The following is a 21,882-nucleotide window of genomic DNA, read 5'->3' as shown; positions in this document are numbered from 1 at the left end:
TCCTCCCTCTCCCTTCGCTAACCCGAGTACCATGCTGAGTCCACTGTTGCGGAGGAACATGTCCCAGAAGCTGAGTGTGCTGCTGTTAGTCTTTGGGCTGGTGTGGGGGCTGATGCTGCTGCGCTACACCGTCCAGCAGCCTCGGCATCAGAGCAGCGCCGAGTTGCGGGAGCAGATCTTGGAGCTCAGCCACAGATATGTGAAAGTCCTGACCGAGGAGAACCAGAACATCCCTGGAGGCCCACAAGGAACCTCGATGGCTGGCTATGGTAATGTACTTATTAAATTCTTGTGAAATCTGAATCTGAATGTGCTTTTTGCAGGGTTACCTCTAGGGCAGGGGTTCTTAACCTATTTGATCTCAGGGCCCACCTTTCCCAGAACAAATGGGTCCGGAGCCCATTCAAGTAATAGAACTGATTCATTACTCTACATTTCATTCATCATCAATAACCATATTTAATCTACTTCCACCTTAATGAAGCAAGACCTTGTGAAATGACATGAAACCATGTGATCATCGCAAAGATATTGTCATCGAAAAGTCCAACCAGCTGCAGAATCAGGTGCAAGTCATATTCATCAAATTTACTAAGAAAAAAAAATATTGATGCAAACTGTTGAGAAAATTGGAAACTCTGAATAAAATTCTGAATAAAATAATAAAACCATGTCTAAATATCATAAAATGAAAATGTTTTATTCTCCAAAGAAGATATAAGTGGAGTGTAAATAAAAGTTTTGCCATAAAATGTTCCAATTAATTTTCAAAACTGCTTCTCCATGTGCTTTCATGAACAGTTTTAAATGTCTTTATCATTTTTTCTTTTCAAGAACTATCACAGATTTGCAGCTGTGAGGTCAATTCATTGACACTGCCATCAAACGTGGCTATTGTATTAAAACTGAGTGTCTCACAGCCCTCACAGGCCAAAGGTGTAAAACAAAAAATACTTTTAGTGGCTCTCTAGGAGGCGCTCTTGGCCCAAACATGGGCCCCGGCCCTATGGTTAAGAATCACTGCTCTAGGGGTTGAAACAATGCTAAAGTTGCAAACTTGATATTGTTACCCAGGAAGATCGATACCATTTTCAATACTTTGGGGATTCAAAATGTAATATTTCCAAAGGCCTAAAAAATATTTACATGAAGATCAGAAATAAAACAAAAACAATTAAAAATAAGACAATCACGCTTCACTTTGTGCAAGTTAATCCTAAATAAATGACTCAAATATCTGTTTCATTTTCAGAGCTCCCTGTTTATCTGACTATAATTATCATCTGCTATAATTTCTTAAGTTTGCTTGCAAGTCGACTTCAATCTGCTTCTGACAGCATCTTTAACAGAAGAAAACATGTGTGAGTCAGGTTAGCGAGCGAAAGGCTGCTAGTCACAGCTTTAATAGGGATGTTCCGATCGTTCGATCAGTCATCAATTGTGATCGGCCAATTTCAGCGTGATCAGTGAATGCTGATCTCAACAACTGTTCACGTGTGACAGCCGGTGCTCTGAAGCCCCGCTGGTTGTGTTGCGTCCCCTCCTCTCTACTCGCTGCTCACTAACCAGCGGTATGTCTGGTGTGGATCTTCTTTCAATCTGTCATGTAAAGTTTGCATCCTGCGGCACATGCACAGGAAAAAGCTGTGCAGGGATGCGCCTTCAAATTAAACACACGATTTAAAGCTCCAGTACTTGACGGAGTTTTCTGGGCTCATGAAAGTGAGAGCGCTGGTTCCTCAGCAGCAGGCTGTTAGCGCAGCAGGCTGTTCCTCAGACGTGTATATTTGTCTGCTGATGAGTTGATTGAAAGCAATGGCCAATACATGCCAGCCAATCACGACCCATTGTTCCACAGACTACAGAGAACAACCGATTTATACTTTGCAAACCACCAGCATTTTGCAGATATAAGCACTACGTTATGTGGTAGAAAGTGCCATCAAATCCTTTGCTTCAATTTTCTCTGGCTCATTAAAACACTGACACTCTTGAGTATAAACTGTTTAAACTGGTTCAGAGTTAGAAAGTTTAGTTGCTGATTCGTGGTTTTGTTTTCTTCCCCTCACACAGCCGACCTAAAGAGGACCATAGCCGTGTTGCTCGATGACATCTTGACACGTCTGGTCAAACTGGAAGGAAAGGTGGAGCTGGCAGCCAACGCCACCTCCATAAACACCTCCCACATAGTTGCCTCTGCTCCTGCAGCTCTGCAGAGACCAGTAAACCAGAGGATTCCTGGCAACCACCACAGGACATCACATGTTCAGCCACGCTTGACTCGACCGCGGCCACACCCGGGGCGTAGTTTTTAAGCTCCAGAGCACATCACACTTTTAGAGGAGTTTATTTCTGATGCCATCAAGAGAGTGGGAGCAATGAGGAACTTTTGGACAGTGAAGGATGCTTCCAGGAAGGTTGGGCCGGATAAGGACTTGTTATTGCCCTGACAAATGCTGATATTTATTTTTGTTTACCAGAACTTACCAGATGTTTTGTTAAACTTGTTTCAACTTATTTTTGTTTTTTTTAAATGACTTTTTCTCTTGAGTTTTTAAACCACATGACTGTTGAAACATGTATATTACAATTTTACCAACATCAACAAGTTTGTTTGTTTTTAGCTGCTGCATTTGATATGTATGATGAATATTCATCCTTGCGAGTAAAGAAACACTGTCGCTTGATTATAGAAAATCCAAAGGCTGCACTTCATTCAGATGTTAGGTCAAACCCATTACCGTTTCCCACCTCAGGTCAGTCGAGAAAAGCAACATGGTAGGAGTTTTACCAAAATGTTCATGTCATCCACTTGTTCCTTTCTAATTTTTGCCTTTCAGTGAATGACAAAAGTTGCCTTGAGATGGACTAAGTGAGTTTCTAACCTGTTCTGCTGTGACATAAACAAGAACAAAACCCATGTTAGTGTTCGGCTGATGCGTTGTGTTCACCTCCATAGCTAACAACTGTTTTTGGGACCTCGCTCTCGTGTGACATAAATGAAGGTTGTTGGTCACATGCTTGACTCTCCTCTTCCTGAGCAATAATAACAACTGACATTGTCAAAACTATTCCTGCACTTTCATTTTGACTCAGCCCGAACCACAACTTCATTTACACTTGAGCTAGACTGCTGCATCCACAAGCATCAGACCTGACTCAGAACTCTGTGAATGTTCAAGACTAGCTGTGCTTGGAGTCTATTTTTCTATCGCTTGACTGCTGTGTCTTGGCACATGGCAGCTCGGCCAGGAGGCGGTGACTTTTGATGGTAACAAGTACTCTGCAGCTGCCCTTCTTTTTCCCTCTTGACTAAAGCTTCAACCTTCCAAATACAGTACATGTATTATCAGAACACAACCGAGTGCAGTTTTCTGTGGCTGTATGAGTAATTCATGTAGATGGACCCGTGCTGCGTTTTTAGAATGATCCAAAGTCTATAAAGTTTTGATACTAAAATAAAATCCTGTGCAAAACTACATTGGTCCTGCTCTTGTTTTCAACTTTCCAGTCAACGTGGGGTGACTTTAAGGTCAGCACTCAGTCATGTGAGTGGGTCAGAATGAGCAGCTGCTTTCACATAGAGGATCGTGTTGCACTTTGTGCCTGCTATAGATAGACTAGTCAGGGACTTCCCCGTGAGCTGGAGAAGTTCTATTGTGCGTTAGTTTACACATCAAAAACAGCCAGTTGTCGCAACATTTTAAGGCTTATTATCTTTAGCATTTCTCATCAACGGCTGTCACAACCGGTTTTGTAGCTCCTCCTCGGCTGGTTGTGTTAGTCTTCCAAGTGGCTGTTGCCTCCAACATTCTCCTTCCAACATGTGTCTGCCCTGAGTTTCCAAACTTCTCACGGCGTCAACGTTATCAGCGCACCGTATAGTGAAATGTTTTATATAACCAGCAGGCGACGCTGTGACGAAGACACAGCGATCGTAACTAGGAAGTGACGTCAGAGCCCGCTTCACCTAAACACACCGCCCAGCGAAAGCGCCATTTTGTCCGAAGCACATCTGCGGCTGTTAGAGCTCGCGTGCTCGCATAGACTAGTATAACATAAAACTTATTTTGAATAGCCCTGTTCAAAATGAGTGATGTAGAGGATGGAAAGTGCGAGAGACGGGTATGTATCACAGCGTCTGATATCCCTTCGTTTGTCGACCTCTTTCTCCTCTTGTTCTTGAGTGTGACTGCAACAGAAACAGCCATTTTTAGTATTGGCCGCGGTTCTTTACCAGAGCACTGTTCATGACTATTTTGCTTCAGATAGGTAACGTCCTTTTTCTACTATGTCTCCCGAGACGTTTGTGTTGTTTTCCTGTGTAATTGTTTGACTTGCATACGCTAATTTATCAAATAGACTGCTGCTTTATTGTGTGGCCAATGGGCCTTCGGAGTGTAGTTAACTTAGCATCATTCTAATGTCTTTATCTGTAATGCATCATTTGGTAGAACTGCGGCCAATATACAAATCTATTGCTGTACAATTGCTTATTATATAGCTGTATTGAATTAAATGTACAGAGTGATTGATGTAGCTACTCTATGCTCTAAAGAAATGCAAATGTGATGCTTTTTAGTGTGTCTGTCAATTGATCAAATCTACATTCTTTTGACCTTAATTTTATTGAATGTTCTTTTTTCATTAAGGTTATTGGTCGTGAAGGATATGAAGAGTTTTATCCAAGAATAATGAAGAAAATATTCAAGATAAAAGAAGGCTAATGAAAACATTAACTGGGATGTGAAAGGGGAGGAAAATGTGACGGAAGAATGATGTCAGATAGGAGCGCTCGCAGAATAAAGGCTAAATGAAACCGGTTTCAGTTTGGGTGAAGAGAGAAAAAACGAAACCTGGAATCAGAAAATAAGAAAACTGAACAAAGAAGAACGAAGAAGGATAGAAATTTCTGGAAGAATGAATGTGTCCATAGGTTAAGTAAAAATGTCAACAATATATTTTCTTTATCATGCTTCCTGTTTTGCATGTTTTGTTGTTGTCTCCTAATTACCCTGCTGGACAAAGAAAACCCTCTGTTGTTTATAGTTAATCATTGTCACATAGTTCAGCAAAATTGCTTTGCTATTTCCAACTCCTCTTTGTTTTTGGAAGATTTTGTACACATACTTTTTCACATCTCCTCTATCACTGTTAAAATTGAAGTGTTCACCCATGCCAAGTTTTAACGTCCTGCTGTGGCTGTAGGGTTCTCCCTCCCCGGCAAAGTCTGAGCCCGGGAGTCCAGCCCGGGCCAAGTCGAGGAGCAGGTCCCAGTCACGGAGCTCCTCCAGGGCCTCCAAACACTCGGAGTCCAGATCTCGCTCAAGGTCAAAATCAAGGTGAGACTCTACACAATTTTTAATACTAATACCTTTGATCCCTAAACAGATCGCTCACATTTTTGTGCAAAAATGGGCTCTTGTCCGACTATATAACAAGGTGCGGTGTATGAGACAGCTGCAACAACATACCGGGCTTGTCAGTCAGCATGTAGAAAACAGATGCACAGTTGATATCAATTTGTCTATAGTTGACAGACGTGCACTCATGTCAACAGTTCCCAGCAACATAGGAGCTGTTGTGAACAGATGAAGGTCTATATTTACGTGTCTTTTTTTCCTAAATTTCTGCTATGATTTAATGTCACCTGGCCTTCAACAGTTCTAGGCTTGATCTTAACTGATGGTGTGGAAGTCATTAAAATGTCTTTATTTTGCTATTAACAGTCGCGATGGACTATTGCCCTTACTGTGTTTTAGGTCCCGCTCTAAACGCCACTCAGACAGACGTTATAGCCGCTCTCGCTCGCGGTCCCGCTCCCACCGCCGGAAGTCCCGCTCTCGTTCCCACAGCACCGACTACAGACGCAGGAGAAGCCAGAGCAACTCCCCAATGTCAAGCCGCCGACGCCATGCTGGAAGCAGAGTAAGTATGATGGCATCAGAAATATGAAATTTTTAGATTTTTTTTTTTTTTTTTTGCAATGAGTAATGGCATTTGATGATGCTTTTAAGAAAAAAAAATCTCCCAAAAGGGCAGTTTATCTTGGCCGTTCCATAGAAATGTTTTCAACTCAATGTTAACATGGTTGCCTGGATAAATCAAGAGTGAATGTAAATGTCTGTAGATGTCATTGTTGTGGGAAACCACCTGAACATGACCTTTTGGTGGCCCCCTTTAATTAACCTTCCCCTCCTTTCGTTATACCTACAGAGCCATGACTCCTCAAAAGAAGCTCACAGTCATGGCGGTGGTGCAGATGTTAGGGTACGTAGACTTTCCCACATATTCTGTGCAGGACAAATGTAAAGCTGTTTGTGTTTCAATGTAAGTCATGCCCTGAACTGATCCTCTCTCCCCCAGTACTGATGGAATCAAAATGGGTTGGACTGAGATCTAATGTTTGGGGGACAAAAGAAATGCCATGTCTCATTGATAAAGTGCTGACTGTGAAGGTTGTTCGTGACTGCAAGACAAAAGCTTGAAGTGAATCATCACAGGAGACTGAGCAATCTACCATTCGATTAGTTTGTACCACTTAATGTCCTGAGTTAAGTCGTACACATTTTTGTCCTGATCGGGAGAGCATGGATGTCGACAAGAATTCTTTGTTAATAGTCCTTGCACTGGAGAAAAGTTGCAAGCATGTCTGAAAACCATCAGTTGAAAAAATGTAAACAAAGAAAACTGTTGCTTAATCGCACTGAATACATTGTAAGTATTGAAGGTTGACATGTAATATAAAAGTCGCTGAAAATGAAATGTGTTTTTAAGTAATGCATTTCTATTTCTCATGAGAAATTTGGGGCAAACTAGCTGGTGATGTAAAACTTGTACTCTTCGGTTCTTAGAGAGAATAGTTTCTCACCAGCAGTGAAGAATGGATTCGCTTTTTTAAAACTCTTTATCTCATCCAATAAGCGCTAGTTCCCTTTAAGCCATTTAAAAATCAATGCATGATTTGAAACAGTTCCTTGCAATGGTTTTGCAGGAATAGTTATGTATGGCAAAGACTTGCCACACTGCAACAGGACTCATCCTTAAATGAATGAGGTTGTTTTTGCCATCATTGGTGTAAGAAGTTTTTCCTTTCATTTGTTGTATCTTGTAAATGGCTTCATACAGTTGTGTAGACATTGCAAGGCATGTGCTAGACCTTTTCTGACCTGCTCACCTGTGACCTTTTGCAGGCAAACCCAGACCCCAGCACGTGCTTAGGCGTGTTTGGGTTGAGTCTGTACACCACTGAGCGTGACCTGAGAGAGGTGTTTTCACGCTATGGACCTCTGGCTGGGGTCAACGTTGTCTATGACCAGCGCTCCGGTCGTTCCCGGGGCTTTGCCTTTGTTTACTTTGAGAGGATTGAGGACTCTAAAGAGGTAAGAGTCGACAGCATCGCTCATCCTTTTCAGCTGCAACCAACTGGTTCTGTTGTAGTCATTTACACCAGGGGTTCCTGACCTTCTTGATCTCAGGGCCCACCTTTCGCAGAACAAATGGGCCCTGGGCCCATTTAAGTAATAGAACTGATTTATTACTCTTGATTTCATTTGTGTTCAATAACCATATTTAATCTACTCACATGTAAACAAACCAAAGCCTACTGAAATAAATGAAACCATGTGATCAACGCAAAGATATTTATTTGTCATTGAAAAGTGGTGCAAGTCATGTTCATCAAATTTGCTAAAGAAGAAAAGGAAAAAATACACTTAATGCAAACTGTGTGCAGTGATTGGTCCTCTCCTTTATAGTAGAATGGTTTATAACCAGAGGCATCCGATGCTGATTTTGTGAAATGATGTCATAACTGAGATTGACTTTGTTGAAGCGAGGCAGAGTAATGAATGAGTCGGGGTGTTCACGCTCTGTGTCTTTGATGTGATCAGCCGTGTCACTCGCATGCTAGAGGTCCAAGTGACCACCATCCACCAGGTGGATGGCCTTCCCCAAAGGGCCATAATCCCAATCCAGTGTTTGTAATTTCTCTGCCATATGTGACTAGAGAGAAGGTGCCAGTGATCGCTCTACAAAAAAGGGAGCGAGAGAGACACAATCTTTCAACGATAAAAATCGATTTAGACTGATGGTTTTTATTCATATTTTATTGCTTTAAAACACACCTGTGATTTTGTGCCAGTTGGATCACGGAATAATGTTCTTCTGCTTGTCAGGCGATGGAGCGAGCCAACGACATGGAGCTGGACGGCAGGCGCATCAGAGTGGACTATTCCATCACTAAACGCCCCCATACTCCCACGCCAGGAATCTACATGGGCCGACCTACTCAGTAAGTCTCTTGGACCTTTCATCCTTCCATCTCTTCTCTCTAAGAGGAGTTTGCCAGGATCTTAACAGGCTATTTTATCCTCTCCTTCAGTGGTGGTGGCGGCGGCGGCGGTGGTGGCGGCGGTGGAGGCAGGAGGGGTCGAGACTCCTATGACAGAGGTTATGACCGCTATGACAGATATGATGAGTATGACTACAGATACAGGTGAGTTTGAATTGATCTGCTTTTGTATCTCCAGTGTTTTGCAATGTAATCATTGTTTTCCCTGCCCCTACAGTCGGAGGCGCTCTCCCTCACCTTACTACAGTCGCTACAGGTCTCGCTCGCGGTCACGCTCCTACAGCCCTCGTAAGTTTCTGCCACGGAGTCTAACCTCTGGTTTAAAACTGACCGTCCGACCGCTGACCTTTACATCTTGTTTCTTTTACAGGTCGATACTGACTTGCTTCCTTCACACATCATCTCTCCAAGAATAATTGTGCGTTTCAGGGAGGGGGGGGCTTTTACAAGCAGCATGCCTATTTAATCTAAACGAAAAAAGAAGGAGCAGCGTTTTGATCAGGGGTGTTTCTGTTCTTGTGGAGCACACGTTCATTTTAATGTGGCCTGTGTTTTTTTGATGGATCTCTCAGATGTGTGGTGGATGAGGAAGTCTGTGAGGTCATTTGTTAATGTGCTTTGGTTCTTGCATGACAATTTTTGGTAATTGAGGAAGATCCAGATTAAATGTCCTTAGTTTTGATAAAATGTAAAAAGTTTTTGTCCATCCTCTGTTTTTTGGAAAATAAAATTAACAAAAGTTTTCTTGCTTTATTTTCCGTCATTTTTACCTTGCACCGTGGGTGGATGTTTAATAAAGGTTCTGTTCACTGGAAATGAGTTGTTCAGGAGGTGGCAAAGATGAGAATACATTGTAAAATATATAGCAAATAAAGGGATTTCCCTGTGAAGGAAAACTGCATTTTTGTGCCTGTTACCATTTTCCATCAGCAAAATAGTTTAGCCCATTTTTAGTTTTTGTAATTCTATACTTAAGTTCTTACAGAAGTTAACCATCCTTTTTTACAATTTAAATAAATGCTGTTTCATAAATTTATAAGTCGTCAAGATGCAAAGAAATAGGTTGATAAAAAAAATCGTTAGATTAATAAAACTAAATAGCACGAAGAGTGAAAACTAGAGAAAACTTAACTGAGGCTTAAATGTGATTATACAAAACAGACGGGGAAGAAAGAAAACTGTGGACTGATAGTCACAAACCTCATTGCTTTGGTGTGTGACAACGTTCAAAGTAAGTTATTTGTACTTGCAAACAATTCAGGGAATAATATTACTCGCCCGGCACCGCGCGCATGCGCAAACCCAAAACAGCGCGCGGGAGACGCTGCGGTTACATTTAAAGCAACTGCATTATTTCTTCCCCTCCAATCAATAACGGTGAATATTTATCCCGCAGCCGCTTTAAAAGTCACCTGACTCGTCCTCCGACAATTGTGGGTGGGTTTATACGATTCAACACGTGACGCGCGCTCCAAAGCAGGTGAAACGCGAACGAGCTAATTGGCTCCGCGACACTTTTCTCACCGTGAAAGTGACACTTCCTTGTTTATTTTCGCTTCAGCGCACGTTCATGGAAGTCGGCCGGAGGTTTGGCGGGAGGTTTGGTCGTCACTTCGGGCGATGCTAACCGCGACGGTAGCGTCCCGTAAGCTGGTGCCGCGCCCTCTCTCTGAAGTTCGCGACGTCCAACATGAATCACCTGTTTATAAGTAACATGGGCGACGGGGTCCGCGACGAGGATCTGGCTCGTGTCTTCCACGAGTGGAGCGTCCCGTTCACCGGATCCTTCACCATCAAAAATGGCTACGCCTTCGTGGAGTGTCCGGACGAGAAGGCTGCCATGAAGGCGATCGAACTGCTGTCAGGTGATCCAGGTTTCAGGCACAGAATATCGCGGAGCACTGCGTTTCTACTTCACAACTTGACGTTTCTACAGTCTTGTTAAATGCGGATTAAATAACTGAGAATTTAGCAACATTTAAAGTACGAAATTCTAGGCTCGTTTATCCTTAACAACGAATAAATATTACCTTAAACACAGTATTCATAGAGCTATATGATTTATTTTCTTTCTTACTGGCAGTTATGAGATTAATAATTATTTTTTCCACAAGAAAAAAAAACCCAGTTGTAACAAAATAATAATATAAATAGATAAAAGATAATAAAAAAATCCTGTCATGAATAATGAATGTATGATATGTCGTTTTTCGTGAATATATTCATCATAAATCAATTGTCGGAAACATCTAGCTTTAAGAACATCTCAGCGGCATCACTCAATGACGTCACACTGAGGGCAACAAGTGGAAGAACCTGAGAGCTTGTTATTCTGCCATGAACTGCCTTTGTTTGTCGGATATGTGTCTCTTAACTACGGAGCCCTGGAAGTGACACGCATGGGTTTATTTTTTGGATGTGACATGCATGACCCGAGATAACAGTTATCTCGAGATGATTTTTATCTGAAGAAACCATTACTTCCTGTAACCACAATGTCTCCCATGGCTTCGTAACTGTTTGTCAACGTTGTCATTCGCTGTCTGCAAGTCAGAATATTGCAGACGGCAAAGTCTGTGCACTTTTAACACTCTGATCAAGTGGCTTCTACTCAAAATAATACCACATGTGGCGTGCATGGCTTTATTTCTTTCTCCTGAGATAACAGTTATCTCGGGATCATTTCTATCTCGAGAAAATTTTTACCTCGGGATAATAAAAATAAAGTCATGCATGTCACTTCCAGGGACGCGTAATATGTATCGCTTAGCCACATATGGTATTATTTTGAGTAGAAGGCACTTGATCAGAGTGTTAAAAGCGCACAGACTTGCAGACAGTGACTGACAACGTTGACAAACTGTTACGAAGCCATGGGAGACATTGTGGTTCCAGGAGGACGTATACAAAATGCTTTGACAGAGAGGCAGCTACGCATGCGCTGACATTCACCATTGCATCTTGAGATAAAAAATCTTGAGATAACTGTTATCACGCGATACGCATTATCACAAGATAAAAACAATCTCGAGATAATTGTTATACCGGGCAAAAAAAAGTCATGCATGCCACAACCCAAAAAAAAAACGCATGCATGCCACTTCCAGGGCTCCGTACTTGACACACTTCAACTGTGATCTTTATCAGGGTGATTTTAACTGTTGCTCTCGCACTACCTTGTTCACTAAGTCCCATGTTGTTGTTTTTTTTGTTCTCTCCAAGGAAAAGTTCAACTGTGTGGGAAATTGCTGGAAGTCAAGCACTCTGTTCCAGCACATCAGAGGTGAGCTTTTTCAGTAGAATCTTCTTCTGTTGAACTCTACATTGCCTGCAGCGATGCTCAATTCAAACTTATTTGGCTCCAAACATGTTCGTTCTGTTGTCAATGTCTCAGCCAGCTCTTTAAGTTCCTGGACTTTGTCTCCACCCCAGACATTTTTCTCCTTTGAACCGTGTATTTTGAGGCTGTCTTCTGTTTTAGGGGTCGCAGGCTGCAGGTCCGCAACATCCCCCCTCAAACACATTGGCAGGTGTGTTCTCGCAAGATGCTGGAGAACTTAAACCACTCCGTATACTATGGGATGGCTAACCCTAACCCTTTTTTCAGCATTATTCTTGAAGTCAAATTCCTACCCACAGAGTGACCTTCCTCTCTCCTCAGTCTTCCTCTTGGCTGTTTCACTCGCTCCTCTTGTTGCTCTCCTTCACCTTTGTCCTTCCTGACCACGCTCACCTCAGCAAACAAAACACCAATCTCTTGATGGATTGATCTGTAACAATAGTGTGAACTGTGTATGCAGGTCTTGGACAGTCTGCTGTCTCAGTACGGCTCTGTGGAGAGCTGCCAACAAGGTGAATAGGAGTCTCTGTGCTCGCACACTCTTGTCACACATGCTTATAGCAGGTGGCTGTTTTTGTCCCACAGTGAACGCTGACACAGAGAATGCCGTCGTCAATGTTCAGTTCGCAAGTAAGAACCAAGCCAGACTGTGAGTACTTACTCTTTTATTTTCAATACCTTCTATGCACCTTTAAAAGGTTAGCTGTTTGATGGGTTTTATTGCCTCACAGTGTGTGAACAGATGCCAGTGAAGGAAGCCAAGTTGATGCCTTTATGAACTGCAGGGTTGAAATCCATTGTTGTTAACACTGGTTCCACCCAGTGGCCATGGCTTTCAGTGGTTCTATATCTACCGTATGTTTTCCAGTTCCGCTTGAAGTAGTTGCTTCAAAGATCAGTTAAAACAAATTTTCCACAGTTTGTATCTTCAGTGAGTTTGTCGTGACATATGTGATGAAACACCTGAGTTTCCGCCTGGATTTTTTTTAAACCGTGCTGAAAAACAAGATACAAAACGGGAAACGCAGACAATAAAGACATGATAGAGAAACAATGAATTTACTGAGTTGCTGGCAATAAAACTTTATTGTTGCTGTCTCCATTCTGCAGCTGTCCTTACACGGTCCGCCTCTTCATATATCCACGACATGAGTTCAGCCATGGACTTATCGTATTTGTGATTGAAGATCGCAAGGTTGTATTTGAGGCCTGTAGCCTTCAACAGCCAGGCCAGTCCGACCTGTCTGTGCTCTTCATCCCATCCATTTTTTTTTTTTCAGGCTATGATGTAATGTTTCCGATGCCCTTTCACAGTCTACAATTTTTGGAATCCATGGTACTTTTCCACTCCAACTTTAAAGTGGTCCCCCCTCAGAGAACCTATGGGTATAGAGCAGCTGCATATTTGAACTGGAGCTCCACTTGAGGAGCGTCAAGTGACTGTCTCCTGAAAGCCGCCGCGTTTGGTGGAGACTGGAGTCCAATCTTTTTATCATGTTATATACTGGAGACTGAAGTTCACACTGTTGTGCTGAATTGACCTCACTTGTCTAGACATACAGCTTTGGTTCATTGGTTGATTTAAAAAAAAAATAATGTAATGAGTATAACTTTGTCCTATAAACAAATATTTGTTTTTATTATGCATTTAAATTCTAAAACAAGGGTGAGGAAACAGAGTAATAATCTAAAGAATTAAAGTCCCATTTTAATAAACATTTACATTTTAGTCAGAATCAGATTTATTGCCATGGTCGGTGGGGATCCCACCCACTAGGAAAGTGCTATGGAAAATGTGCTGTCAAAAACATAGTAGTAAAACATAATAGAAATAATCATAATGAAATGAACATAAACAACTAATAAATAACCCGCAAACAAGAAATCACAAGTTCAACAGTCTGACAGTCTGTTAAACTTGATATTCTTTGTGAATTTTCTGGTATTATCAAAGAAGCGCCGCTTAAGGGGCAAAAAAGATCTTTTTTATTGTGGTGGAAATGGGCGGCTGACGCCACTGTGTTCTTGTGAAGGGCTTTGGAAAACCTGAATGGCTTCGTCGTGGACAACAACACCTTAACCGTGTCTTACATCCCCGACGTGTCCACGCCGCCTGTGAGTCGCTCCCCAGCCGGCGTGCGCAGCCCCGGTCCTCATCGGCGCCCTCAAGTAGGCTCTCCGGTTCACAGCCCTCGGACAAGGGAGCATTTTAAGATCCCGCTGCGCATTCAAGTGCCCACGCAGTTCATCGGCGCCATCATCGGCAAAGAGGGCGCCACCATCAGCAGCATCACTAAAAAGACCCACTCAAAGTCATTTAAAAAAAAAAGTGCTTCAGGCTATTGGATGAGCGGCCGCATGGTGACCCCGTGTTTCCTTCCAGGATCGACATCCACCGCAAAGAGCACGCTGGAGCTGTGGAGAAGCAGATCACCATCCATTCTTCTCTGCGCGGCTGCACGGAGGCCTGCAGACTCATCATGGAGATCATCAAGAAGGAGGCGCTGGACACCAAGTTGTGAGTTTGCCTTTGTTGTTGCTCCCCAAATGAAAGCAAGTGGGATGCTCTGCTGCCTTAGGAACGGTGAGGAAAAACGTGCCTCTTTATTGATGGCAGCCTTTCACAACACTGGATCATAATGGTGTGACTCTAAACCACAGTACAGCCGAGGGCCCTCTGAAGATGCTGGTGCACAACGACTTCATCGGGAGGCTGATTGGAAAGGATGGACACCGGCTCAAGAAAGTGGAGGAGGACACCAGCACAAAAATCACCATCTCACCGTGAGATTCACAAGCACCTGTTGTTCTAAGGGGAATAAAAAAAAAAGTTTTTCATTGTGCTGTTTTGCCCAGACTGGAGGACCTCACCTACCTGAACCCAGAGCGGACCATCACCATCAAAGGCAGCGTCGAGGCCTGCTCACAGGCCGAGGAGGAGCTGATGAAGAAGATCACGGAATTGTACGAGCGCGACATGGAGGCCTTGGATGTAGGTGTCTCATTGGCTCGTGAGGTCTTCTGGAAAACACTCACCTTTTATACCAACTGGCTGTTGTGAAGGTGAAATTGGACTCCTCGAGTTAACCAGGAACATAGTGGACTCTTGTCAATGTGTAGCTGTTACTTTTGTTTTGTTGTTTTAACCTCTGCATTCCGTTTTTGATGTGAACGCACGACTGGTTTGACATTGAGGGCCTGGTCTTGCAGCTGCAGTGCAGCCTCATTCCGGGTCTCAACCTCAACGCTCTTGGACTGTTCACCAAGGCAGCAGGAGCCAATCGCTCGGGGTCTACAGCCTCTCCGTATGGAACCCAAGTGGCATCTACGTTCAGGGTGAGTCGCACCTGTGTCTCACACTTCAGTCTGTTTCTCCTCCTCCATTGGCTGTTAGTGAACATGTCAGGATGAGTCCACATCACATTTGTGTTTTTATGAAACCATGTTTATTTCCAGATTGTCTTTTTGTGTCATTGCACATCTCAGAACTCAGACACTTGCTAGTTTTAGCCTTTAGAGGGCATTGAATCATCATGTGTCGCTGGTGTCTGAGAGCCTCAGTCTTTTCCTGTCGAACACCCAAACTCTTGGACACAGGCTGAAGCCATCTAAAGCGACGTTTGTGTTAAATGTGACCAATTTACTGAAGTCGATGTAGAGGTGCGGTTCCATGCTACAGTTTAGGAGCGATGACCTGCTCCTTGAATGTGAGGAACTCATTTTCAGGCATCTGATGGTGCTTCTGATGGACCCCAAGTTAGTGGCGTCAAAGTCTTTTTCTTTTGCTTCTAGATAAACTGTCCTCTGAGCTTGGACCCACCGCAGCACAGTGGCCTACTGTTTCTTCATTCTTCGTTTCTTCTACTCTGCCTTGTAACACACATGATGATCTCATCGAAGTACGAACATTCCCTGCTTTCTGTGAAATTCCCTTGATGTCACAAGCTTTCTGTTTTTGGATGTTTCAGTTGACGTCATCTTTTCCAGGCATCCGACTATAACCGCTTCAATTTTGAGCCAACCCATGGCCTTTTAAAATGCTTTGGTGCACCAGATTTGCCCTCGAACCTTAGGTTTGATTCATGTTTTTCAGGGAATAATCAGGAGGTAGTGAAAGACCAAGCGCGTGCCTGAAACCAGGTGGTGCTTGTCGCTAAAGCTAGTGCTGCGGGTGTCACTCGCATGTGTCTTTACCCAACAGGGGAGCTTTGAAACGGTCCACCTGTTCATCCCTGCCATCTCTGTGGCAGCCATCATTGGAAAGAAAGGTCAACATATCAAGCAGCTGGCACACTTCTCCGGAGCCTCGATCCGGGTGAGAAACTTAGGGCCACGTCTGATGTCTGCCTCTTCTTCAATGATGATGTCCTTCAGATCGCTCCTCCAGAGAGTTTGGATTCCAAAGAGCGGCGAGTGGTCATCAACGGCACCCCGGAGGCTCAGTTCAAGGTTCTGATCGGTGGAAATTGTTTGGTGACATTGTTTGGAATATAAGATTTAGCTTCAGTCCAGGGACCCAGACAGACTTTCTGGAAAGAGGCTAAGATGATGAACAATCTTCAGTTGTGTTTCTGTGGAACTGTCCTTCAGGCTCAGTGTCGCATCTTTAGCAAGCTGAAGGAGGAGAATATTTTTGGACCCAAGCAGGAAGTGAAGCTAACGGCACACATCAAGGTCCCTGCGTGTGCAGCCGGACACATCATCGGACGAGGAGGGAAGACGGTGAGGAGAACATGAACTGCATTTGTGTTCAGCCAATGGGAGGCCTGACATCACTCCATCTCATCTTCCTCTTGCAGATCATGTTCCTGCAGAACATCAGCTGTGCAGAGGTGGAGGTTCCCCGGGACCAGGTCCCGGACGAGAATGGTCAGGTCATCGTCAAGATCACTGGACACTTCTTCGCCTGCCAGGTACTGTGTTGTGGTGGCAGTGGCACAGAGGGAACTACTGGCCGAATATCGCAGATGGAATTCATTGTCTCATTCCCCATCCTCCCTATCTTTTCACGGACATTTAAATGATGGACCCATACATACATTTAATCAACAAAATATTGTTTATTTTGCATCAGTTTGACAATTGTGTAGTGAAAAACATCCCTGAACAAAAGCAAACAGATGCTTTTGTTTGCTCTTGTTCAGGGATTCCTCCATGTTTGTTGTTGTTGTCATCATCCTCGCTGCCACGTGTCTTGTGCATCAGTGTGATCAGTGGACCAGGAACTCCTGCACTTACAAAGGCTTCTACATTGTACATGTGAAGATGGAATTATTCTGATAAAATCAAGTCAATACAAACTTCTTCCGAAGCGGTCCTGGTGCAATAAGCAATCCAGACGCAGGAAGATAATGATTCTCCATATGTTACATAACAGAGGCAGGCTGAAAATACTGTTTCCACCTTTCCTTTTGAAATGTCCAATTCTCGTCTTGTATTCAACATGTAAGTGGAGTGTGATGAAACATTTGCAAGGTGTCTTTGAACGCATCATGGCTGTCTCTCCTCAGCACATCACTACTTAAAGAGGAAGTAAGCCACTCCATGTTTGATGTTAAAAGTGGTTCTTTATACACTGCCTGGCCAAAAAAATAGTCGACACCAAAAAAAAGGGTCAAAACTCTAATATTTTATTGGACCGCCTTTAGCTTTGACTACAGCACGCATTCGCTGCGGCATTGTTTCGATAAGCTTCTGCAGTGTAACAAGATTTATTTCCATCCAGTGATCATTTTTCACCAAGGTCTTGCATTGATGATGGTAGAGTCTGACCGCCATGCAAAGCCTTCTCCAGCACATCCCAAAGGTTCTCAATGGGGTGAAGGTCTGGACTCTGTGGTGGCCAATCCAAGTGTGAAAATGATGTCTCATGCTCCCTGAACCAGTCTTTCACAATTTGAGCCTGACGAATCCTGGCATTGTCATCTTGGAATATGCCTGTTCCTTCGGGGGAAAGAAAACCTTAACCTGCTCATTCAGTATATTCAGGCAGTCAGCAGACCTCATTCTTTGAGCACATCATGTTGCTGAACCCAGACCTGACCAACTGCAGCAACCCCAGATCCAGGATCCTGGTGGCGACTTTTTTTTTGGCCAGGCAGTGTATATTGCCTTATTTTTATATATCGCCTTTAGTCATCCCACGATGGGGAAATTGAATGTGATGGTTTATTGATAATGTGGTCAGATTATAATTATGCCCTTTTGCAGCCCTTATTTTCATGGTTGTTGTTGGGTCACTATGAGAAAGCTGATACAGACGGCAGTTTTCAAAGCGTTAAAGTATTTTCTGAAAAAAAGTTTGAAATTGTCGGAATTTTCACTGCACGTTACTTTGAATATAGAAAATAAAATACAAAGTGCTATTAATGGGCAAAATATTCTTTTTTTGTTGTTGTTGTAAAACATGTCTAACTTTGATTTTCCAGCTGGCACAGAGGAACATTCAGGAGATCCTGAGTGACGTGAGGAGGCAGCAGCACTACAAGACCAGATCCGAATCTCAAAGGCTGATTGCTGTCAAACAGTAAACCAAAACCAAACTCCACGTTTCATTGGTCAGATGATCTTCTCAGACTTCAGACCTCAACCAGGGATATTTGACTTTTGTTTTTTTTTTCTGTGGAGCTTTTCAGCTGGGTCATTAAAGGAGTGTGTTTAGTCAAGGTCTTTACCTTCTGTAAGGCTGATTCAAAGCAGAGCAGGTTATAATATTTGCAAACAAATGTAGGTGCGGTTAAACCAGACAGACTATATAACCTCGTGAATGTTGACTTGCCATAATTATAAAAATATGGTGCTTATTTAAATAAGACTTTTTTTGTTTATGTTTTTTGGTTGACAATACTTGCTGTTTTTGTGTTGTTAAGTGACAAGATCTTCTTTGACTCCTGCTCTCTGCTGTGACAAAACTCAATTTTCCCCAAGAGTTCTGAAACTAAGATTGAAATAACTGTGTAGCAACCATGTTTTGAAATAGAATACTGTTAGTATTGACTAAGTGTTAGTGACTCATTTATATTGAATTCTTCCTGGATATATATTATTTCCCCTCATGTGGTATAAGATGTTTAAGTTAGAAAAGAAAGTCATGTATTTATTCACCAAGATTTACCAAGGGAAAAAAAAAAAAAAAGTAATATTTCTGGGATCGGGGCTTGAGTTCATAAGCTATTTGAGTTTCATGTACTTTTTTGGGGTTCAAACACTTCAGCAGTACAACACTGTGCACTGAAGTCACCCTTTTCCTGGAGACCAAAACGTGCGAGAAGAAACTGTTTTTGTTGCTCACTTTTTGATTTGAAAAATGAGTCACTTGGTGACGGATGTCTGTCTTTATCTGTTTCAAAGGAGACAATTGAAATGCTGCTCTTGTTTATTTTGATTCTTTTCAATGGACATGGAGCTCCACCCTCTGACCTGATGTTATTTTGAAATATCACCTGCTCCGATGGCACTTTGGATCTCCCTCCAGTCAGAAATAAATATGTTCATCTTTAGTGCTGCATTTTGTCGTCATTGTTCATGAGTCTTCAGACGTGTGTGTGAATCACCAGTGCGCTGACGGTCAGCCTGTTGTCACCTGTCGTGCAGAGGTGAGTTCAGAGAAGCAGCTGAAGACTCATTGACTTTCTGTTGCAGGATGAATGGAGTCTCCCTGAAAGGTGGAGGCTCTGCGAAGAGCTGCATGGAGAGGAAGCTGCTTGCGCCATGGATGCGCCTCAGGTCATGTGATTTTCCTCTCCCTCCCTCCTTTTGCGGTCAAGTGGGTGATTGGTGAAAGAAATGAGGCTCTGTCTGTCTCGCACCTTGGAGTCACAATGAGTCATGTTCAAGCACTGACCAACAATAAGAAACAGCAGCTTGTGGTTATGAGTTTATTGCTATTAGTCTTAACTGTCACCAACAGTTCATCACTCAACAAACCTAGCGTGATAGAGTGGTCTACCACAGACACAATGTTAGCAAATACAGCTCTGCAGCAGCCTTCAGTCTAATCTTCTGTGAGTGACTCGGCTCTGTCAGCTTCCCCAAGTCACTGGCAGGTAACTGGAGCGAGTAGAAGGTTAGACCGGGCGTCTCTCGGTCAGCAGGTGGTGACTCTCCTCGCTGGATGGGAAAAGTGACTCCTTCAGTCGCATCACGCGACCTCCCACCCCGCTGCGGGTGCAGGGGTCTTCCACCATCGACCTTCGGATGGGTCGGTATGACTTGTAGCGTCTGAACGGAAGAAGAGGGCGATAATTAGGGTCCTTTTAGGTCAAGCTGTCAACACACTGGTCGGGTCACTGAGACACGTCAGTGAGGGGTTTGGACTTTTTGTTTATGAAGGAATTATATTTACATTTACTTGACTTTTCGTTACATTATATTACATTGCGTCTGATACATTAACATTTCTACTTGTATTTTACATTTTAACATTTTAATTTTAGATTTTCAGTGATCAGATTACGGTTTCCATTTATTGAGGAAACATTAAATGTATAAATTATTTGCCAAAATTCACATAAAATAAAAACATAAAAGAACAGATTCCCCACAAAATGCAAAAAGATATATCCAGAACACTTCGACCAAAAATCCACCAGAAACCTGCAACATAGATACATGCACACAAAGCTACTCTCAGGTACACAACCTACCAAGAAAAGTCACTAAATTCTACGTAAAACCATAGTTTGCTTCCAACATGGATACACAAATATACAGAAAGTTAGCAACAACTAACACACAACCAACATACTGCAGCAATAGGAACACTCCAAAGCTGCCATTCTGTAGATTAGTAGTATACACTCAGTACTCGAAAAAACTGCATGTAAAAGCCACAAGCACTGATAAATTGTAGTAGTAAAAAGCATAAAAATAGACAAATAATAAACGCATCAGTACATAGAGGCAATTTTGCGACTCCCAGTTATACAAATATGAACACAACATAAGCATATACTAATGCATAAAAATCCTAACATGCACACATACCAAGTAGCCACAACCCAAAGAAGCACACAGTCTAAAGCATCAAAAATACACGCAGACCAGATACTCACTCAGAAACATTCAAATGCAAATTCATATATGTGTATATATATTTATGAAAGCCAACTCACTAAGAACCAATAAATTAATAATGTTACAATCTCGCAGTATTTTCTGTGTGAGTGGTCCTCGCCTTCATAGTACGTCTGCCACTTACTTGTACACCATGTAGGCTATGAAGCCGAAGACTGAGAGCAGTACGGCGCTGGCTGACAGGACCACCTTAGCTGCTTGAGGGCTCCTGGTCACTGCAGACACACACACACACACACACCATGTGTGACCCCCACATGTGTTTCCAGGAGGTGCTGTACTCACCCGGTGGCTCCGTGGGCCTGTTGAAGGCGATGGTGGCTCTGGCTAGAGACAGGCTGCTGGCGTCGACCAGGGTGATGTTGATGCAGTAGGTACCAGGGTCCAGGAAGGTCCTCCTTAGTCGGACCTCGCACTCGGGAGACGGAGGGACCTCATTGCAGATGATGCTCTGCACCTCGGTGCAGGTGGGGTCCGACATGATGGTGCAGACGGACGATGGGACGCTAGAGTGGGTTCAGGCACGGTCATCCATCCATCCATCTTATTTTATTTATCTTATCTATCCATCCAATTTCAGCGATGCAGCATGAACCTGCGTCGCTGAAATTCCGAGCTCACCTGCCGAGACATTTAACAAGGAAGCTGATGTCAGTGGTGGTCAGCCTGTTGGCTGACACCTGCACAATGTGGCTCTTCTGCTCTTCAGCCAGCGGATGCTCTGAGGAGACCAGGGGAATGTGGTGAAAGGAGCGTGATGTCAGGTGATGATGATGAATGAAGCCACACTCACCGACGATGGTGATGTTGCCTAGGAAGGTTCCGTAGACGTATCGGAAACACTCTTTCTTGTTGGACAGGCGTCTGCTGCTGCGAAGGAAGGGTGCGGAGGTGGGGTCGGCCATGGTGGTGTCGAGGGCCTCTGTGGTGGGGAAGGTGGAGGACATGGCCGTGCTGGAGCTCTGAGGAACTTGAGCAAAGTTTCAGGGTGTCGTCAGTATATTGGTGGAGAGGCTGGACTTGACAAACACTGTGAAAACTCACCTTGGGTGGTGTCCATCTTTACTGTGATGGCTTGGGTGAAAGCAGCCGGCGAATGCTCTACAAACACAAA

The 21,882-nt window shown here is 43.3% G+C and overlaps 4 protein-coding genes across 11 annotated transcripts in view; 3 read left to right on the top strand and 1 right to left on the bottom strand.

The window, feature by feature from the left end:
- Window positions 1-31: 31 nt before the first annotated feature.
- Window positions 32-3,466, top strand: ccdc126 (coiled-coil domain containing 126). The gene is made up of 2 exons (XM_053862587.1): window positions 32-269; window positions 2,074-3,466. Exons 1-2 carry the CDS (start codon window positions 32-34, stop codon window positions 2,313-2,315), a joined length of 480 nt encoding a protein of 159 aa, XP_053718562.1. The 3' UTR covers window positions 2,316-3,466.
- Window positions 3,467-3,965: 499 nt separating this feature from the next.
- tra2a (transformer 2 alpha homolog) lies at window positions 3,966-9,095 on the top strand. Of its 3 annotated transcripts, XM_053862097.1 has the most exons (10): window positions 3,983-4,125; window positions 4,653-4,936; window positions 5,209-5,342; window positions 5,763-5,928; window positions 6,217-6,270; window positions 7,194-7,382; window positions 8,178-8,293; window positions 8,384-8,497; window positions 8,571-8,641; window positions 8,724-9,095. In XM_053862097.1, exons 4-10 carry the CDS (start codon window positions 5,896-5,898, stop codon window positions 8,732-8,734), a joined length of 588 nt encoding a protein of 195 aa, XP_053718072.1. In that variant the 5' UTR covers window positions 3,983-4,125; window positions 4,653-4,936; window positions 5,209-5,342; window positions 5,763-5,895; the 3' UTR covers window positions 8,735-9,095. The 3 variants fall into 3 exon arrangements, with proteins under 3 accessions (XP_053718070.1, XP_053718072.1, XP_053718071.1); XM_053862095.1 differs by lacking the exon at window positions 4,653-4,936 and having other exon boundaries at window positions 3,966-4,125; XM_053862096.1 differs by having other exon boundaries at window positions 4,653-5,342.
- Window positions 9,096-9,700: 605 nt separating this feature from the next.
- Window positions 9,701-19,106, top strand: igf2bp3 (insulin-like growth factor 2 mRNA binding protein 3). 5 transcript variants are annotated; one of them, XM_053863923.1, is made up of 17 exons: window positions 9,701-9,833; window positions 9,915-10,218; window positions 11,576-11,636; window positions 11,835-11,883; window positions 12,154-12,205; window positions 12,279-12,342; window positions 13,727-14,005; window positions 14,077-14,211; window positions 14,355-14,477; window positions 14,550-14,685; window positions 14,904-15,029; window positions 15,486-15,592; window positions 15,895-15,961; window positions 16,068-16,142; window positions 16,284-16,415; window positions 16,493-16,606; window positions 18,122-19,106. In XM_053863923.1, exons 2-17 carry the CDS (start codon window positions 10,044-10,046, stop codon window positions 18,221-18,223), a joined length of 1,797 nt encoding a protein of 598 aa, XP_053719898.1. In that variant the 5' UTR covers window positions 9,701-9,833; window positions 9,915-10,043; the 3' UTR covers window positions 18,224-19,106. The 5 variants fall into 5 exon arrangements, 3 of the variants coding, with proteins under 3 accessions (XP_053719898.1, XP_053719899.1, XP_053719901.1); XR_008414433.1 differs by lacking the exon at window positions 18,122-19,106 and having other exon boundaries at window positions 15,895-16,008; window positions 16,493-16,603; XM_053863924.1 differs by lacking the exon at window positions 15,486-15,592 and having other exon boundaries at window positions 15,895-16,008.
- A 465-nt stretch (window positions 19,107-19,571) lies between these two features.
- Window positions 19,572-21,882, bottom strand: part of gpnmb (glycoprotein (transmembrane) nmb) — an 8,042-nt gene continuing 5,731 nt past the window's right edge. For both annotated transcript variants that reach the window (XM_053862079.1, XM_053862080.1), the window contains exons 7-12: window positions 21,813-21,869; window positions 21,562-21,738; window positions 21,390-21,489; window positions 21,054-21,274; window positions 20,893-20,983; window positions 19,572-19,913 (exon numbers count right to left, since the gene is read on the bottom strand). In XM_053862079.1, coding sequence (XP_053718054.1) covers window positions 19,760-19,913; window positions 20,893-20,983; window positions 21,054-21,274; window positions 21,390-21,489; window positions 21,562-21,738; window positions 21,813-21,869 — 800 coding nt within the window. In that variant the 3' untranslated portion in view covers window positions 19,572-19,759. The remainder of the gene's footprint in view (window positions 19,914-20,892; window positions 20,984-21,053; window positions 21,275-21,389; window positions 21,490-21,561; window positions 21,739-21,812; window positions 21,870-21,882) is intronic.

The sequence above is a fragment of the Synchiropus splendidus genome, chromosome 4, assembly GCF_027744825.2.
Source record: "Synchiropus splendidus isolate RoL2022-P1 chromosome 4, RoL_Sspl_1.0, whole genome shotgun sequence".
Lineage (NCBI taxonomy): Eukaryota > Metazoa > Chordata > Actinopteri > Syngnathiformes > Callionymidae > Synchiropus > Synchiropus splendidus.
The sequence above is the reverse complement of the archived record's forward strand: the minus strand, read 5'-3'. Positions and strand labels throughout refer to the sequence as shown.

Excerpts from the sequence above, each read along its gene's own strand:
- ccdc126 (XM_053862587.1), top strand. The coding sequence starts at position 32 with ATGCTGAGTCCACTGTTGCGGAGGAACATGTCCCAGAAGCTGAGTGTG. Across the intron at positions 270-2,073 it reads AACCTCGATGGCTGGCTATG|CCGACCTAAAGAGGACCATA; the intron begins GTAATGTACTTA and ends CCCCTCACACAG.
- tra2a (XM_053862095.1), top strand. The coding sequence starts at position 4,090 with ATGAGTGATGTAGAGGATGGAAAGTGCGAGAGACGG. Across the intron at positions 6,271-7,193 it reads GCGGTGGTGCAGATGTTAGG|GCAAACCCAGACCCCAGCAC; the intron begins GTACGTAGACTT and ends GACCTTTTGCAG. Across the intron at positions 8,294-8,383 it reads TACATGGGCCGACCTACTCA|TGGTGGTGGCGGCGGCGGCG; the intron begins GTAAGTCTCTTG and ends CCTCTCCTTCAG.
- igf2bp3 (XM_053863923.1), top strand. The coding sequence starts at position 10,044 with ATGAATCACCTGTTTATAAGTAACATGGGCGACGGGGTCCGCGACGAG. Across the intron at positions 11,637-11,834 it reads TCTGTTCCAGCACATCAGAG|GGGTCGCAGGCTGCAGGTCC; the intron begins GTGAGCTTTTTC and ends CTTCTGTTTTAG. Across the intron at positions 11,884-12,153 it reads CCCCTCAAACACATTGGCAG|GTCTTGGACAGTCTGCTGTC; the intron begins GTGTGTTCTCGC and ends CTGTGTATGCAG.